The sequence below is a fragment of the Amphibalanus amphitrite genome, unplaced genomic scaffold, assembly GCF_019059575.1.
Source record: "Amphibalanus amphitrite isolate SeventyFive unplaced genomic scaffold, NRLGWU_Aamphi_draft 000041F_arrow, whole genome shotgun sequence".
In the NCBI taxonomy this organism is placed as follows: Eukaryota; Metazoa; Arthropoda; class Thecostraca; order Balanomorpha; family Balanidae; genus Amphibalanus; species Amphibalanus amphitrite.
The window spans coordinates 953,238-971,041 of record NW_024881537.1 but is presented as its reverse complement, the minus strand read 5'-3'; the positions used below and the strand labels follow the sequence as shown (position 1 = coordinate 971,041).

Sequence of the window (17,804 nt, the reverse complement as noted above, 5' to 3'; positions counted from 1 at the left end):
CCCCCCCACGAGTTTGCCAGGGGGGGCAGCTGCCCCCCCCCCCCTGCCCCCCCGAATCCGCCGCCCCTGGTCTTGAATGATTGCTGGCTTTCGAGCCACCACAAATTCTTGTATTTGGCGCCCCTTGTCCTTCAATACGCTTGTCCTTCATGCAAATACAAATTTTTCTCTGTTACATATGGAAGCTGCACAACAGGGCTGCCATTTCAATTTGTTGACAGAGGTGGTGTACCTGAGACGTTTCCACCGTTTCCATAGTGGCCGCAAGGCCCTATATACTAGTGGCCGTTCGTCGGAGTGCCTTGGTCGGAATTGTGACATTTTAATATTATTATTTCGTATTCCTATAGCAAGTGAATTAAGGGGCTCTATCGGTAATAATTTTGTTGATTTCTATTATTTATTTTTTGGTAATTCAGTGACCAGCGCGCTGCTACGAGCCCCATGGCACCTTTCCGGCCTCTCCCAGCCGAACGGCCACCGCCAAGCCCACCAAACTGAAACAAATTGAAATGGTGCAAAGATTTTTCTGTTTTGGTTTAGTTTGTGTTTGTGTGAAGCGTAATGACCTTTTTCAATTAGTTTCAGGCGAGCTTAGTTCTTTCTCCTTTTATGGAGATCTTGACCTCGAAAATTGATATTGCAAGGGGCAGCCAATTGTTTTTCAGTTTGGGAAATTATGAGGCACCAAACTAAATATTGATCAGCATCAGCAGCTGGAGTGGGCGGGCGCCGGGCGATGACCATATATGGTAATAAAATCGAAAATTTCATCTCTTCCATACATCCTAGCATTTAAATGAAAAATAAGGCATAATAATGTTTTTAACCACACAAGGCCTACACTCACTCAGTGCACACTGCACGATCACCTGGCGCTTCTAATCCGCTGAGTTGCAATACAAGGTCAGTCAGGGATATGGCAGATTGAAACAGATGGCCAAGAAATGTAAGCAGCACCATGTTATTAAAATGTCATTATTTATTATGGTTAAATTATGATTTTAAAATTAAATATCCTCATTCATTGTACCTAATGAAATTAAATCTTAACAATTTCCTTTCAAAACACTGATCCATTTCCATTTATGAAATGGCCAGCTGATTGTGATGCCCGGAACCTGTAGGAAAGCCGTTTTCCTATCACCATTTTCGAGTGAATTCACCGAATTTTATTAACTAGGTGGCGTTAATCGCTGGTGGAAAATGGAAGACTTTCCTCTCCAATAGGGGGACATTATTCCACAAGTACCACCTAATTATAGGGGAAGCGGGGGCTAACACCGCCCCCCTAAGCTTTTCGCCAAAATGAGAGAATATGTGTGAAGTCTCTTGGTAGTTATTGTTTTGGTTACAATATTTAAACATTTTCTCACGTGTTTTAGGTACTTATTTTGCATGCTCCTAAAAGGTTTTCATGTATCACAACTTTTAAAAATACCTTGCATATTTGCTGCCTACAAATTGTGTGGGTAACCCCGCCACCGGTGTTGATGTTAACCCAACCCATTCCTACGAAAGCTTTTAATTGTTCAGAGATCGTGTGCGATGAGTTTCCTGTCGGTAAGTGGTAATTTTCGCCAATAATCGGTAATGGCAGGGTTGTGCTCGACTCAAAAAAATTTGCCGACTCGACTCATCATTCAACTTCAGAATGCCCTGACTCAACTCTGACTCAAACAAGGAACTGATTTTTTCCCTTGACTCGACTCATGACTCAAGCGGCTCAATGAAAATATGAGTTGACTCAAACTTGACTCAAATTTTTTGTTGAGTCAAGTGTGTTGACTCAAAATTGACTCAGATAAAAAAAGTTGTTGAGCGGGGGGGGGGGGGGCGGAATCCGGCAGCAGGGCCAGGCCTAAGTTGTTAAGCGGGGGGAGAATGAAAAACTTATACTATGTATTGTTTCTAGAAAGTTGAGTCAGCTGACTCATGTTCCTAAATGTTTTTGACTCAACTCAATGTCAAAAGTTATTTTACTGACTCAACTCTGACTCAACTCAACACCTTAATATTTTTGTCCGACTCAACTCTGACTCAACTCAACAGCTCAACATTTTATCCGACTCGACTCAAATCTGACTCATTTGAGTCAGAGTTGAGTCAAATTTTTGACTCGACTCATGAGTCAAGCACAACCCTGGGTAATGGACACCTAAATAGGTAGGTATAGGTTCATCAGCTGTTCGCCAGTTTTATACAGCTGGCAAGTGCTTGGTCGGGATGCATGCAAATTGAAAAATATAAAGTAAAAAATCAAATAAGCTGCTTATTCCCGACTTAGGAACATCTACGAACATAAATAAAGCGTGTCTTTGGAGTTTCATCACTTATCACGCTACAAACAGGAAACACCGCAACCTCAATTGGGGTAACACCGCCACGGGGTGGCGGTGTTCCCCAATAAGTGATCACAAGCAAAAATCGCCAGCGGTAAGAATGTACTACACGGTTCAAGCAAACTTATCTTACTGGACAAAGCCGATCAGTTATTTTTCGATGTAATCAAGTAAATCAAAATGAGTCTCTACTTAAAGACATTCAAAAGTGCTCCCAACTCATCGAATTTTTATAAGAGAATGTGCATTTTTCTTTAAATGCCCACATTGAGCTTCGATTACACTGAAACACCGGAACACAAATCAGAAGACGCTTACCTTCGTGCGGTCAATAGGGAATAACGGATTTTTACACTTCACATTTCATACTTTCGCCGCCAGCTGGGGTGGCGGTGTTTCCCACAGTGGCGGTGTTACCCCCGTTTCCCCTACCGTTTTTCACCCATAGTAGCGAGGGCTGCATTTATGCCCATATATGGTCATAAAAAGTATATTTATTGGCCGATCAATTTTTGGATCCTCGCCTGGTAGTTTCCACAACTGTTTTCCCCCACATCAACAGAGCAGTCACAGTTCTCAGTTCTCACCACCATTGACCATGGGACATGTATGGGGTACCGTAAACCGGGGTGAGTTGATATGGGGTGGTGAGTTGATATAAATTGCTCGAAAAATGTTAAAATGTGTGCTGCTCATCCATTTGTAAACCAATTTTCAGTTTTATTTTTTCTGTGAAGTGAAGCAACCAATAAGTGATGCATATAGCTGAGAAAGGCATGCATGTGGTGCAGTGCCTTCTTAACACATTACTTTTTTCAAAGTCCTTTTTTTCTTCTGATTTTGAAACTAAGGAAAAGTCCCCACCCTACAGCAAAGACGGTGGATATTCATGAAACAACATGCACTGGAAAAGAAACTACCATCAATTTACTTTTGATCCCAGGTAGTTTTGGGTTTCACCTATAACAACGCTTTTTTATAATTTTAAGAAAAGTGACAGGTGGTGAGTTGATATGCCATCAGGTGGTGAGTTGATATGCATGATAAAAGCTGATACCAGGCTGGTAGGCACGCAAATTAGCATGAAATATGGGTCTGCAGGTAAGACAAAGTCAATTAGACCAACTCCTCTCCTTTTCTTTCCCCACATCATTCCATCAACCCCCAAAAGCTTTAGTTTTTTTTCTGAATGCTTGAGACGAGGCCTGTTAGTATCACTGTTGTTAGTTGTCGGACTTTCGTCCCCGTCTTTAGTTGAGATGTTAGTTTCACAACGTTTCAGCCAGTAAATTCTCCGGCCGTACTCAAATCTGCCTCGATAGTGGAGTGGTTACAACCGTGGACCATCACCGGGGAAACCCGAGTTCGATTCCCGCTGACTACAGGAGCTTTCGAACTGTTTGACGCGTACGGCGCAACGCCACCAACATCCAGGTCCTTCTGAGGGTCAAAGAACACCTGACGAGTAACGACGGCCGGAGAGTAACTGGCCGAAACGTTGTGAAACTAACATCTCAACTCAAGACGTGGACGAATGTCCGACAACTAACATCAGTAACCCCAAAGTTTTTTCTGTGGACATACCTAACGTGCAAAAGGCACAGCACAACTCCCTGTCAAGTCTCAAGATGACTCCCTACAAGCTACAAAGGAACACTATAGAACACCTATATTACATACAGATTAAAAACTGTTATAATTATTCGTAGTTTCGAAAATGACAAAACTGTCATTTCTGTATGTCTAACAGCGCGGGAATTCTGATCTCGTGAAACTGATTAGTTTTCCTGCTTGGCAGTTGCCAACCGAGAATGAGTGACAAAATGAAATGGAACAAACAATATAAGAAATTGACTGGTGTTTAGCCCTCGCCCGTATTCGTGTTTTGCCAGCGTTTAACGTATAGGGGGGGGGGGGGGTCCGTTGGAATCCCATCGTCGTTTGGTCCCTGGTGGAGCTAGAGCTTCGCGGAAAAAAATGAGCGTGTTGCCCGAGACGCGAGGAAGCCGATGATAACCAACTTTAAGGTCCTAGGTCATTAGTTAACCTTCCAGGCCAGGTCAATTACCCAAGTCGTGAAAATAGGGGGTTATTTGAAGTTCGTAAAGCGAGTTTATTATTTTTGGCTGTTGCTGATCACGAATGTCATGTTAGTTTTGAGCACAGATGTCTTCGTACATTTAGGCCAGGTCAGGTCAGGTCAGGTGAACCAGTAGGTGTCCTGCCGACTATCCATAGGGAGTGTCAAGTGTCAGCTACCACTGACGGTGTCGTAACATGTTACGAAGGCACTAAAACTACTTCATAAATGATCAAATGCATGTTAAATTCGAAATCGGCCCGAAAAAAACTACCCTAGAAACATGTAAAACTCCAAAAAGTGAACTGAGGTCACCAAAGGTCAATGACCTGACCTGACCTTCAGGTGACCTTGACAGTTGACACCCACAATACTGCGGGACCAACATCCAACATCATCCAGGGACCAACATCATTTACATGTTTGGACGTTACAATCACAAAAAGACTGGAAATGCGCGGATAATGTGAGCTGACTCTTCTAATGTGAGCTGACTACGCCAAATCGCGATTCCGGCCAAGCCTGGTCTCGAGAATCAGGTCACAAGTCAAAAACCATTTGAGTCAGGGTCATGAAATCTTTAGAACATGTGTAAAATTGATAAACTCGAGAGGTACTGGAAGTTTCGTCGTGATCGGCCGCTTTTTGCGCGAGTTATGTGCGAAAAGCCGAGGTGGTCCGTTCACCCGCCTATAAGTGCGAGGGTTAATTTTGGCTTTTGATGCCGAATTCTGTTTTATGTCGCTTATTTCACCTTATAGAATACAGTCCGAATTAGATTCGCTTCACTTCACTTCATTAATATTTTGTTGACTACCAGTCAACAAAAGCTCAGAAGTATATGTATTCTTTCATTTCAATCCATTATCTCTGTCAGAGGCATATCAACCTTGACCCGCAACTGACAATGTGTTTTAATTACAAGAAAATACACTTGTAATTCCAAAATATATTGCCAGTTTTGATACCGTTGGCTTGAGGACACGTGACTAGCCAAGTTCAGAATGTTCTAAGTAAAACTAAATATCATAAAGCGAAAAATGAAGCTGCTAAAATAAAGCCATTTTGATAGCGCTGTGTTGGACATGATTGCGTTTTCATGAATGTGAGGTCTGCTGCCAAACTACAACCATTTTTCTGATGGTTTCTTTTAGGATGTGTTCTCACATCCTTTTTATAAACACTGGCATTTTATCAACTCACCTCTGAGCTTCTTTAGCCGAGAAATTTTGAAAAATCCAAAACCATATCAACTCACCACCCCCCAGGGGGTGAGTTGATATGAACTTTGGCGTTTTAAAAAAGGGGCTTAATATATACATTTTTTATTCATTTTTGCTGATTGCCTCCCCAAGGCATGTGCCATGAAACTGGCACAAAAAGAATTCCGTAAATGAATGTGACTTTTAAAGAAATCTAGAAAAACCTCAAAATCCATATCAACTCACCCCGGTTTACGGTACATAGTGCCTTGATGTATGTGATCATTATGATTCAGAGATTGGGACTGTTGATCTCCGGACAAGTTTCAAATATTGGACAGAAAAATTGTCAATACACCTTGCTGCTTCATGCTTGAATGACAATCCTGTTAGAGTGTGTAGTGTTAACGGGCCTCCAGGTATTAAGTGGTTTGCTACCAACATCACAATAATCGATCTGCGTTAATGAATATGTCAAATGGCTGTTAAAACCATTGCTGAAGTATGTTCACGAGCCCTCTTCTCATTTCTATTGGGTAATATTACACGAGTGTCTCCGTCATTGAAAGTTATTACACCAAAAGCACATAGGCTAAACAACCACTCTTTTGCTGGAGGACCGTACATACCCTAGCAAATGTGATATCAGTTGGGGAATCCATGGTCCATATGTGGTTATGAAGCATGCCTGTGCCGTTTTTGCCATTTGAAAGCTGGAATGCACGAAATCAGATCAATTCATTGATCTAGTGACCTTATATGGTCATGGCCCCGCCCAACACTGCCGCTGCAAGCCATTCATTGGTCGTCTTTTTATCGCCGCATCGTGGGGCTCCTAGCCCTTCAACTTGGCCTTGGGACCAACTCAGGATTGTTCCCGAAGGTAACCGATGAACATTCTTACCTTACCGGACCATAACAAAAACTTGTCTGCACTGATTATGTGTAAAAAGCTAAGCAAAACAAATTCTTTTTTCCAGGCGTGGGTCAAAGTTGCCCTCGGTGGCCAAACTTGCACGAAGCTACGATATATAACGTATCCTAAAACTACTCACTCAGGCCATCCCCCCCAAAAAATCTGTTGAGGACTATAGCAACACCCGTTCCCTCGTTTCCATCCTCAGGATAGTCAAATCCTTCTGCTCCACACCGCAACCCCTGGCCCGCTGGACAGGCAACTTGATCCCATGCGGGCGTCTTCCACCGGAGCGCACCGCAGCTCCTCAGGGAGCACACCCGTAACCGGGTGCAGTGAGTGCCTGGGGGGGGGGGGCTGGTCGGCCTGTGCAACTAACGGATGGGCAACCCCGGTGACTCACTAGGGTGCCTGCCCAGACCAATGTATCCCCCTAATTTCTATCATCCTCCGACTGTGCAATGGTCTCATTGGACCGAAAGGGCATAACCCAACAAAACAAAACAAAGACTTTAGGTAGCAAAATTCTTGGGGCTCCCTAAGTAGAAGAAACGAGCGAGGCGCAGTGAAAGGCACGAGGTGGTACATCAAAGAACGGGACGAGAGGCTTGTGCTCATGGGCGGAGCTTTTCCAGGGAAGTTGGTGGGTCAAAAAGTCGTAAAACCTACAAATTCCGATTGTTAAGTTAAATAAAATGCTACACTGAGTCAATTCTTTTTATTGCAGAGATAATATTCGGATTACACAGACTTTGCAAAGCTCTTCAATGCGAAAAAGATTGATTTGCAAAGCAACAAAGTCCTACAAATCAGTTAAAGTTGTTGGGGCAGAACGCTTATAGGTAGGGCAAAATGGCAAGTTGGTGGGACAGCCGCCCCACCAACTGAATAGGAAGCTCCGTCCCTGCTTGTGATGAGTGCTTGGAAGTTGAATTTCGAGGTGACTGGTCGGGTCAAGGTCAGGTCAAAGTTCAAACACCTGAAATTGGGCTTTCAGTAGCATGGAACTTAGAACCCCTTACTGGGCGGCTCTCGTCATAAACTCTGTCAATACTGTGCAAATCTTTCATGTGTCAAAGTCTTCATAATCTTCATATCAGTGTTCGATATGAGCCGGTCCCGTAGTTCAGTCGGTAGAGCGTTGGACTCCGTGTGGTGAGAGCACACGTCCCGGTTCCAAAAGTCCGGGTTCGAGGCGCGACGGGCGCTCGATGTTTATTTTTATGACTTGTATGAGCCTCCCGACAGGTATGGTTGCGGTTGGTGGCACTGGCAGGCTGTAGCCACTCGAAGTCAGTGAGGAGGACCGGCCATGTGCGGCTTTAAGCTTCGGACTCTAAATTCTGCCATAGACCAGGAATTGCGCGATCAAACGTAGAGTGCAGTGCCAACGCAACAAGCTCAGCTTAGCGGGGGCTCTGTCCTTGTGAATCCTTCCATTCAAATGATTCGGACTGATTTTTTTTAAATTTTGTATCTGTGTAGCCGTCTGATCGTGGAGAAAATGCGGCCAGCGGTTTTGGTTCTACGCCGCCGGGTCTCAGCTTCTGTACACATCTGATGGTTGCGGTTGGTGGCAGGCCGTAAAAAAGTATAGGTGGAGGTTTGTGCTGGCTGGACTGGGGGTGCCCGAGCTCTCACAGTTCTACTCCGGCTTTGCTTTGGAGCCGCAACAGACGGTCACCGCTCAAGGTCACCGCTAGGGCGGCGGCGGATTTATTGCGCCCAGGCACCCCCCAGCTGGGCACAAAGCTCCACCTATGAGTGTCAGATCCATGTAGGGGTCAGCCGAGCTTAGGTTAGGGTCAAAGTCAGGTCAACCAGGATAAGGACATATCCCCGAAAGTCAAAGCAGGCATTACGCATTTGATCGAAAAAAGATGAAATTGACCCTAACCCCAATTAACAAACAAAAATCAATTTGAAAAATACACACATCGTGGTTCTGCTTGAAGTAGTCACGAGAAATTGCCAGGATGTACCCAGTAGACATTTTTGGAAGACGTTGAACGATAATCAAAAAGTGAAGATAGCCTATTGATTCTAAATGGTATTGGCCGTCTAATGGTTGTAACGCATGGCTGTCTGCCTGTTCTATGATTTCATACGATTTTCATACATATACTATTTTTGGTTGAAAAATCCGAAGTCATAACGCCAGTAAAACCTCGATAGTCATCTCAAATCGGATCGATTTTTTAGCCTTCGCATAATAAACTTCAATCGATTCATCCCAGGTAGCCAAAATTTGGCGCGGCTGCGGCGCGCCGTTTTTAGCTTAACCGCGGCGAAAAATTGGGGGCGTTTAACGCCCCCCCCCCCCGGCAACTCGCGGGCTATCGATCACATTGCCCGCCCCTGGTTACGGAGCGAGCGAAGCGAGCGAAGTCTTTCCTTAGATTAACGGAAATTTCTGAGTATGAGCGGCCGGCCGGCCGGCCGGCCGGCCGTGCGGACGCTTTTGCGAGGCTTATATCTCAGCAACCACTTGACCGATTTACACGCGGTAATTTTTGTAGGGTAGCTTCATTCCTTCTACCAAGTATTGGACTATTCCCGATGCATATAGGTGACCCCTTATGCACGTGCCACGTGCAAAACGAAGAGGTGTCAGTTTTGTAATTGTTGCAATATCTCGGCAACTACTTGGCCGATTGCGCTGAAAGTTGGCATGTAGGTAGGCACCCACTAGGCACTGCATATCCATGTGCCAGAGTTGGGGTGCTGCTGCACGTGCGCACGTGCAGGGGTCGTTTCCAGATATCAAGAACGGCTGGACCGATGGCGCTCAAATTTGGTACACGGTTAGGAAGCAGTTAGTAGGGTGCCGTGCACAAGTCAGTTGGGACCCATTTTGCACGTGCGCACGTGCAGGGTGCCGCTCCCAGATCTCGAGAACGGCTGGGCCGATTGTGCTCAAATTTGGCACATCGCTAGAAACCGGTCAGTAGGGTGCCGTGCACAAGTCAGTTGGAGGTACCCTCTCGAAATTTCGCACGTGCAAGACTCACCCCCTCGCTCGCTCCGTTAGTCGCCCCAAAAGGCGCTATACTGGTTAATCAGTAACAGTTCAAGCGCAAGGGTTGAAGATTCGTACGTAAATGGCGACACGCCTCTCCTTTGTCCAGCTCGCGTGCGTGCCCCTCTCGCCAGTTGCCAGTTGACCTGAATAACAACATGGGTGGGGTCAAGTGGCGTGCACTCTCCGGGCCTGTAACTCACCGGCACGTTTAGCCCTCTTGTGATATTTTTCACCTTTTAAGCAAGTATTTTTTACACCAACGGTCAATGGAGCAAATCAATGTTAGCTTATTAAATATTAGATCTGTTTGTAGGTACAGGTTTGAAAATTGAAAATGTTTTGAATTGATTGTGCAGCCTTTAACCGTTTTGCTTTTATTTCAGATACGGATCAAAAAGCCTGCAATTGATAACAAGCTGAAACATTGAAAACTATTGTTCGCCCAATGGATTATCATTCACTTATTGGATTCTGTTAAGTTGCGATCGTCTAGCAACTGCAACGGTTCCGCTGCTGGCACGATGCCACGCCAGAAGCAGACTGCGCCGAGGCACCGCCCTGAGGGCGAGTGTTCTGCTTCCAGTTGGACAAATCGCGATCTGGAGCGAGCTAGTGAACTCAGCTCTTCGTCCTCGAGAGCTGCAGATGGTCCGGTTCCGCCAGCCGATGAACCCGTTCATGTAGTCCTCAGCGACAACGGAGATGATGTGATCACACTCAGTGATGACGACTGGGATGAAAAATACGACATTAAAGTTGTCAGTGACTCTTCGACGTCTGCGGATCGTTATGGAAAGAAAGCTGTTGGGAAGCCGCAGAAGAAGCGGTTCAGCGCCCCAATCACTCCTGCTCAAGAGGAGTACGCACGGGTGTGTGCCGAGCTGGCCGATTTTGACTTCTACGTTCCAGTGTCGGTGCGCAAGACGCGGTCCAACGATGAGCCAGTCGTTGATACGCTGCGACTGACGCTCTCCGAGCCCCCTCTGGAGCTGCCTGAGACCGATAAATTCTGGGTATACTTCTCGGAGGAACAGGACCGGGCACTGCTGTATTTCGAGTGGCTATCTCGCCCGGATGGCATCCGGAGCCGACGCCGGGTTGAGCGGACTCAACTTCTCCAAGTGGCGGCACCACAGTCGTTTGAGACCTGGCGTCTTTTGTCTGGATCTGCCGGTGGTGTAGAGACAGTGCTGAGTGACTACGGCCACTCGGGGGAGCTGCTGCTGGACGTGCTTCTTGGGGAGAAGGCATTCGTGCCGCTGCGTCATCCCAGCGAGAACTACCGCCGCGTGAACGCCGACTGCCGCGCCCTCTTGAGACGGCTGCTGAAACTGCCAGGACGGGAGTACGAGTCCCAAGCGGTGGGTGCTGTGGATGTCGACGAGCTGTACCGTCGACTGGCCGCAAGGCGTGGCCAAGGAGACACAGACGCGGATTCTTCCCATGAATCCACCCCTGACCCACAGCATGAGCAACTGCTGCCTCAGCTGCGGCCGTATCAGCGGGATGCCGTCACTTGGATGTTGCGTCGGGAGCGTCAGAGGCCTGTAGATCATCACAAACTTCATCATCTGTACGTTCCTCTGTCCCTCGGAGGGACCACAGTGTACTACTGTCCACTGGGTGGTTGGGCTGTGCGTGAAAGACCGGGTGAAGTGAGCTCACCACCCGGTGGCATCCTTGCTGATGAGATGGGTCTCGGAAAAACTGTGGAAATACTTTCTTTGGTTTTGAACCATCCGCGAGGCGATGCTGTAAAGCCAGAACCACTGGAGGTTGTCGACCTGTCTAGCTATGAGGAGTCCGTGGCCACAAAAGACAAGCGTTCAGCTCGAAGCAAGAAGAAACGCTCTTGGAGTGACTCTGACTCTGACTCGGAATCGGACTCGACATCGAACACCGGAAAGCGGAAAAGAAAGGGTACACCGAAAGGAAACAACAGACAAAGACTTTGTCGCTCCTCAGGCCGGAAGAGGAAGATGACTCCGATGGAAGGCAGCTCGTCCGACTCGGACTGCGACTGGGAGAGATACGTGCCGACATCGAGCCGTACGGACAGAATGAAACAGCGCAGGGCGCAGACCAACTCCGACTCAGGATTGCAATCTGATTCAGATACTGGAACACGAACGGTGGAGAAATCGCGCCTGGAAAGGGATGAAAACAGTGTCTCAGTGAGTCACGGTGCGTTTGGGGATGTTGCAAATGCCGGGCCTACTTCGGATGTGTCATCTGGAAGCCGTTCATCTGTGGGAACGGAACCGCAGAGTATTCAGCAAAGTCCATCAGGAGACGTGAAATGTTCTGGAATCGCTGAGGGTGATAATGTCGCCAACTGCATCGAGGACGTGATCATTCGCGAGTGCTACGGTGAGGCTGAGCCGAGTGACTATGTGCGCGGCCTGGGGGTACTCCCCGACTGGGACAGTTTCACGAAACGGGGCGAAAAACCGACGCCCAAACCATCATGGCGCGATCCTGTGGAAGAAACCATCGAGGAAGTGGTGGTGAGGGTGTGCTACGATGGTAAACCACCTCCGAGCTACCGTCCCGGTGGAAGCTCTCGCAAGAAGTCAGGCCGCTCTACCTCAGATAGTCCTTGTGCGCCACCCAAACCGCCGTCAGAAATCAAACGTCTGCTCCAGCTGCACTACGAGCAAACAATGTCCGAGATGTCGGCATGTCGCGTGCGATCGCTGCCGGAGCCGGAGGTGGACCCAACTTTCTCTTGTCTGTGTGGGCGTTGGGAGGACCGTCAGTACCGGGTGCAGTGCAGCGCTTGTGGCACGTTTCAGCACGCTAAATGTGTCGGATACGACGTGACAAACCCGCTCAGGGGTGGATACTGGTGTCCGCAGTGTTGGACGCAGCAACCGCCGGTGCGGTCAGGAGCAACGCTTATCGTCTCCCCCACGGCTATCTCCGACCAATGGGTGCAGGAGATTCTCAAACACATCCGGTGCGAGGGTCTGCGTGTCCTCGTGTACACCGGCGTTAGCAGCAACAGCTATATCCAGCCACAGGAGCTGGCTTCGCACGATCTCGTGGTCACCACCTACACTGTCCTTCAGCGGGAACTGAACTACACGGAAGTTGGACGCAATGGAGGGGACGCTGGAAAACGTCGCCAGCAGCGCTATCTGCCACCGCCGTCGCCGCTGCTCTGCGTCGACTGGTGGCGCGTATGTCTTGACGAAGCCCAGATGGTGGAGAGCACCACGTCGCGAACGTCCTCCATGGCTCTCAAGCTCAGCTGTGTCAACCGCTGGTGTGTGACTGGCACGCCGCTAAGCCGCAGCGTGGCCGACCTGTATGGATTGCTGCTGTTCCTCGGCGATGATCCGGTCTGGTGTGAGCTGTGGTGGAACCAGCTGATCTACTACCCATACCTACACGGAGACGCGGGTCCCTTGGATCGCCTCTTGGAGCGCTGTCTCTGGCGGACCGCTAAAGCCGATGTGCTGGATCAGATCGACCTGCCCGCACAGCGCGAGCTTACAGACCGGTTGGACTTTTCCCCTGTAGAGACATACTTCTACCGAAGGCAGCATGAGGAATGCGCCCGCGATGCGCTAGCCAAGCTGGCCTCTTTTACAGATGACAAGCTGCAGTTGAAGGACCTTGAACGAGCGACCGTCAACCAGCTGTTGCGTCCACTGCTACGGCTGCGGCAGGCGTGCTGCCACCCCCAGGTAGTGAGAGGTCAGTTCATGCCTCTGCACAAATCGACGATGACCATGGAGGAGTTGCTGGAGCAGATGATCCGACGTGCCACTACAGAGGCGGAGGAGGCGCACCGGCAGCGGGTCGCGGCGCAGCACGGTCTGGCAGCGCTGCACATCGTCCGTGAGGAGTGGGACCAAGCTGCTGAGCTCTACCGCACCGTCCTCCGTCAGGCCGAGGAGCTGCGAGACACTTTGAACACCGATATGCTGCAGCGACTTCACGCACTGCACAACCTCGATGAGCTGGTGTCCGCCCGCAGACCCATTCCACCCACTACCCGGGATCATCGTCTCAAGCAGGAAGCGCAAGAGCTACGTGCCTCCTACGTGGGCAAGTACACGACGCTAGTGGAGCAAACGCTGTCCTCCACGAGCGATTTATCGGTAGAGGTGGACGAACACGCCGCTAAGCTGGACGAGAGTCAGAGACCCTGGTTCTCCGCCGTGCTGGCACGCTGGTCGGAGGCCCGACCAGGTGAGGTCGTGGAACGCATCAACCAACAGCTCCGCGAACTCTCCAGTGCTGATTCGAACATTGAGAAGCGCACAAACACAGGAGTCACTAAGCGCACGACGGTACTGAAGGGCCGAATTCCGGCGAACACTATGCTGGAAAAGTTTAGCAGCGTCACGGGCCTGCAACGCCTGCTCATGGAAAGGCTGATGAAACTGGCAGAGCTGCGTGAAGAGACTCAGGAGGGCGTTGGCCAACTGGTGGTCATAAACCCGACGGAGCTGGTGTCGGCCGCAGTTGACTGTCATCTCCGTCCAAGCCATAGTGACGCTGAACGGTGTCGTCTTTGCGAAGCACATGACGCCTTCGAACGCTACGAGCGGGAACTGTTCTATATGGCCCAGAGTAGAGTGGATGCCAGCGAGATGGGTGGCGTCGAGGGCAAGATCAGCGTGCATGGTGAACTGAGGCGCGGCAACTGGGGAGATAATGAGACCGAGAGAGTGCTAAAAGTGCTACTTTCACAGGCGCGACAGCTGGGCATGAACCAGATTCTCATAGAGCTGGGCGGTCATCACATCAAGATGCTGGAAACCATGAAGAAAGAGTTCAAGAGCCTACGCATCCTTTGGAGGCATGTCAACGATCGCGTGTCTGCCTCGGATGAGCTGGAGATGGCTGTGCTCCGCCTGAGGACGCGGTACGTCGATGAGCCGCCACCAGACCTGCCGGTGGCCCAGGGCGGGCAGGAGCTGCCCACCTACGTCATCGAGCCGCATGAGGTGGACCTGCACCGCGGCAAGCTTGCCGCCGATCGCGCTGTGTCTGAAAACGATTTGAGACGCAAGCTGGGACAGCGTCTGTACCTCACCAATCTGAAAAAGTCGGGTGTGGAGCACCGCAATGGCAACCCAGAGCCGTGTCCCATCTGCGAAACTGCGCTCGGTACCAACTGGAGTGTGCTGCAGTGTGGGCACTGCTTCTGTATGACCTGTGTGCAGCGCATCATCGAAGAGTTCTCGATGGGTGGACGACGCGACAAGCTGAAGTGCGCCATCTGTCGCGAATTTACCCGTCACTCCGACATCGCCTACGTGAACGCCACGTGCGCCAGTGACGAAGACGGCGCGGGAGGAGCGATTCGTGTCCGCGGCAGTCACAGCACCAAGGTGGAGGCTGTGGTCCGCTGCGTGCTGACCATTCTGCGGGACGACCCGGGCGCCAAGACTCTGGTGTTCGCCACCTGGACGGACGCTCTGGACGTCATCGGTGGCGCGCTGGAGATGAACAACGTCACCTTCCGCAGCTTGCACACGGGCAAGTTCCAGCAGAAGCTGCGGGAGTTCCGGACACTCCCGGATGTTTCGGTCCTGCTGCTGCCGATCCACTCGGGCGCCAACGGCCTGAACCTGATCGAGGCGACGCACGTGGTGCTGACCCACCCGGTGCTGGACCCGGGCTCGGAGCGGCAGGCCGTTGGACGGGTGCACAGGATCGGCCAGCGGCGCGCCACCGTGGTGCACCGGCTGGTGGTCAGAGACACCATCGAGGAGCGGGTGCTGGCGCTCAACGCCACCAGACCGGTGGCCACGGCGGCGGCGGCGGCCGCGGCGCCCGGCCCCGCCGAGCAGGGGCTCACGCTGGCGGAGCTGCGCGAACTGTTCGTGGACGGCAGTAGAATGTAGTCTCATGCTGCTGCGGCCAGTGGTACATGTCAGCAGTCCCTCGGCAATGCGGACGATAGCATGTGAGCCTGCAGTGGTTGTGACGTGTGTCAACTACGGATGATGCCGTGCAGCCGAAGTTCATGGATGAGGCTGCGTATGTCTGGTTAGTGACATCCTTGGCTCTGTCTCCCAACGCTGACGTGACGAAGTGCTCCGTCGGTGGACCCCCGTGTAGCCGTGCTGTGATTATCGCATCCAGGTGTTGCTCGACGTAGGTATACGTTTGTGAACTTTGTTTCTGAGTTTGTTTGAGACAATTTGTATGTGCTGCATTTCGACTCATTGCATGGGTTTTGTGCTGTTTTCATACCCATACATCAATGTACAGAAGTAACTACGTGTAATGCTTGAGTTCTGATTTTTTAATGAAAAGAACTGTATTCTACTGACGCTAGCTGAACGTTTCTATTTAGAAACCACAATTTGATGCTTGATGTATCATTCATTGACAGTTGTATCGTACCTGAGGTCACTAGGGGGTGATGTAGTAACTTCTCGCCATTTGTACATTTGTTCATAGACTCACAGAAGTAGCACTGACGGACTGTACACTTTCGTTTAGTTTTGGTGTTTGATTTCTGCAACAGTGACTTGTGGAGGTAATATATTTTGATATTTCACCGTCTTTTTAAATCCGATTTGCGTCAATCAATCGGATACACAGATCGAAGAATGAAGTGACAAATGACGTGACATGATGGGAGAGTATACCTATGTGCCGCAACCCAAGAACTGATTCCGGGAAACCACACAAAAAATAGTCACTATTCTGGATTCACAATTCAATAGTGAATCCAGCTTGGCACTGACTCGAGCGATTACCTACCTAGGAATGGTTCTGCGGCCGCCGTGCCGCAGTATAGCGTTATCGATGAATAGGGTAGGTACGACTGAAGGATTTTTAGCTTTTCACGTCCTCTTTCGTCACAGTTCCTGAGGCACGAAGCAACAGCTTGTGGTAGGTACTCAGCAAGTTTGGAATAGTCGCCGTGCGCTATCTTAGATCAAGGTAGAGGTCAGATCAATATCATCGAGGGCCCTCTTTCTTTTTTGATTACTTGCTTTGGTAAATGATTTCGTACCTCGTGGGAACAGCGAAATAACGGGTGAGCACTAAAATTTTGCACAAAATTCATTTGTTTATAAATCACATTATATTCAGCAGATTAGCGTACAACTTTCATAGACTGGAGATCTGTACCTCCGCTTTCACATGCTGCTTAGTGGACGCAGGTATTGGCTCCTGCACGTGCAGCGCGTTGCACGCGCTGTGGTACCCCCTTCATCATCTTGTGCACTAATTCTTGGTCCGTGTAGCTGATGCCCTTCTAGATTTTCCTAATGAGCTGGGTGTCATTCGTCGCTTTCCAGCCTCCTGTGTATGTTTTGGCCTTAACCCGCGCCCCACCGGGGTCTGCGTATAACACGCCCTACTGGGGGGGGGGGGGGGCTATTCATAGCCCCCCCTCCTAACTCCGAAACTACTGGGCCGATCGTCAAAATTCAAACGGCGTCTGATAGCCCCGGAAAAACTGTCGAGCGAAACCTAATTTCATTGACCTCGAGGTCACCGATGACGTCACAGGTCAGGTCAAAGTAAAAATTATTAGCATTTTGGCTTGATCACGTTTTGGGCTCTGGCCGCCGTCTTACAAGTCAGACCAGGCTCATTTTTGGATCACACACTCGGGAACAGATGCTCTAGTTACCCTGAGGGTACCAAACTTGTACTTTGATTTTCAGGTCAAGGTCAGGTCATCACAGGTCACGAAAATATTATATCATGCGTCGGTCACGTGACACATGTTTTATGGTCCATTTAGGTCAGAGATTTCGAATTTGATGTCGTCTGTGTTATTCGAGGTCATTTTGAGTCGAATTTAGCTTATGTTAGGTCACTTTCAGGTCAAAAAAGGTCAAATTTTGAAGTTAAAATTTTTTAACAAAAAAGGTGTCTATTGGATGCAGTTTGAGCTCAGGAACACGATGGTGCTATTTATATTGGCGTACGATGTCAAATACGTGCTGAAAAATTGATTTGAAAAATTAATAATTGTGAATTTTTTGCAATAATGCGTAAAACTTGGCCATTTTTGAAGATATTTAGCTAAAACTTGCTAGAGTTAGTCATAATAATGCGTTCTATCACATATATTCCGGTTTTTTCGAAAAATCAAAAACTTTTTGAAAAAATGTAAAAATATAAATTTTGGATATTATTATATAAAATTTTCGAAATTTTCAAAATTTCGAAAATCCGAGATAGCAGTTTGATAGCGCATTCTATTCTGAGTCTTCTCATGCAAAGAAATTGGATCTAGCTTAAAAACTGAGCT

At 48.9% G+C, this 17,804-nt stretch overlaps 1 protein-coding gene across 2 annotated transcripts; it reads left to right on the top strand.

Annotated features, from left to right (window-relative positions):
* Positions 1–248: 248 nt before the first annotated feature.
* LOC122375688 (E3 ubiquitin-protein ligase SHPRH-like) lies at positions 249–16,088 on the top strand. Of its 2 annotated transcripts, none has more exons than XM_043355185.1 (2): positions 249–305; positions 9,946–16,088. In XM_043355185.1, the coding sequence occupies exon 2, from the start codon at positions 10,084–10,086 to the stop codon at positions 15,424–15,426; it is 5,343 nt and encodes a 1,780-aa protein (XP_043211120.1). In that variant the 5' UTR covers positions 249–305; positions 9,946–10,083; the 3' UTR covers positions 15,427–16,088. The 2 variants fall into 2 exon arrangements, with proteins under 2 accessions (XP_043211120.1, XP_043211113.1); XM_043355178.1 differs by lacking the exon at positions 249–305 and adding an exon at positions 477–515.
* The last annotated feature ends 1,716 nt before the right edge of the window (positions 16,089–17,804 follow it).

Excerpts from the sequence above, each read along its gene's own strand:
- LOC122375688 (XM_043355185.1), top strand. The coding sequence starts at position 10,084 with ATGCCACGCCAGAAGCAGACTGCGCCGAGGCACCGCCCTGAGGGCGAG.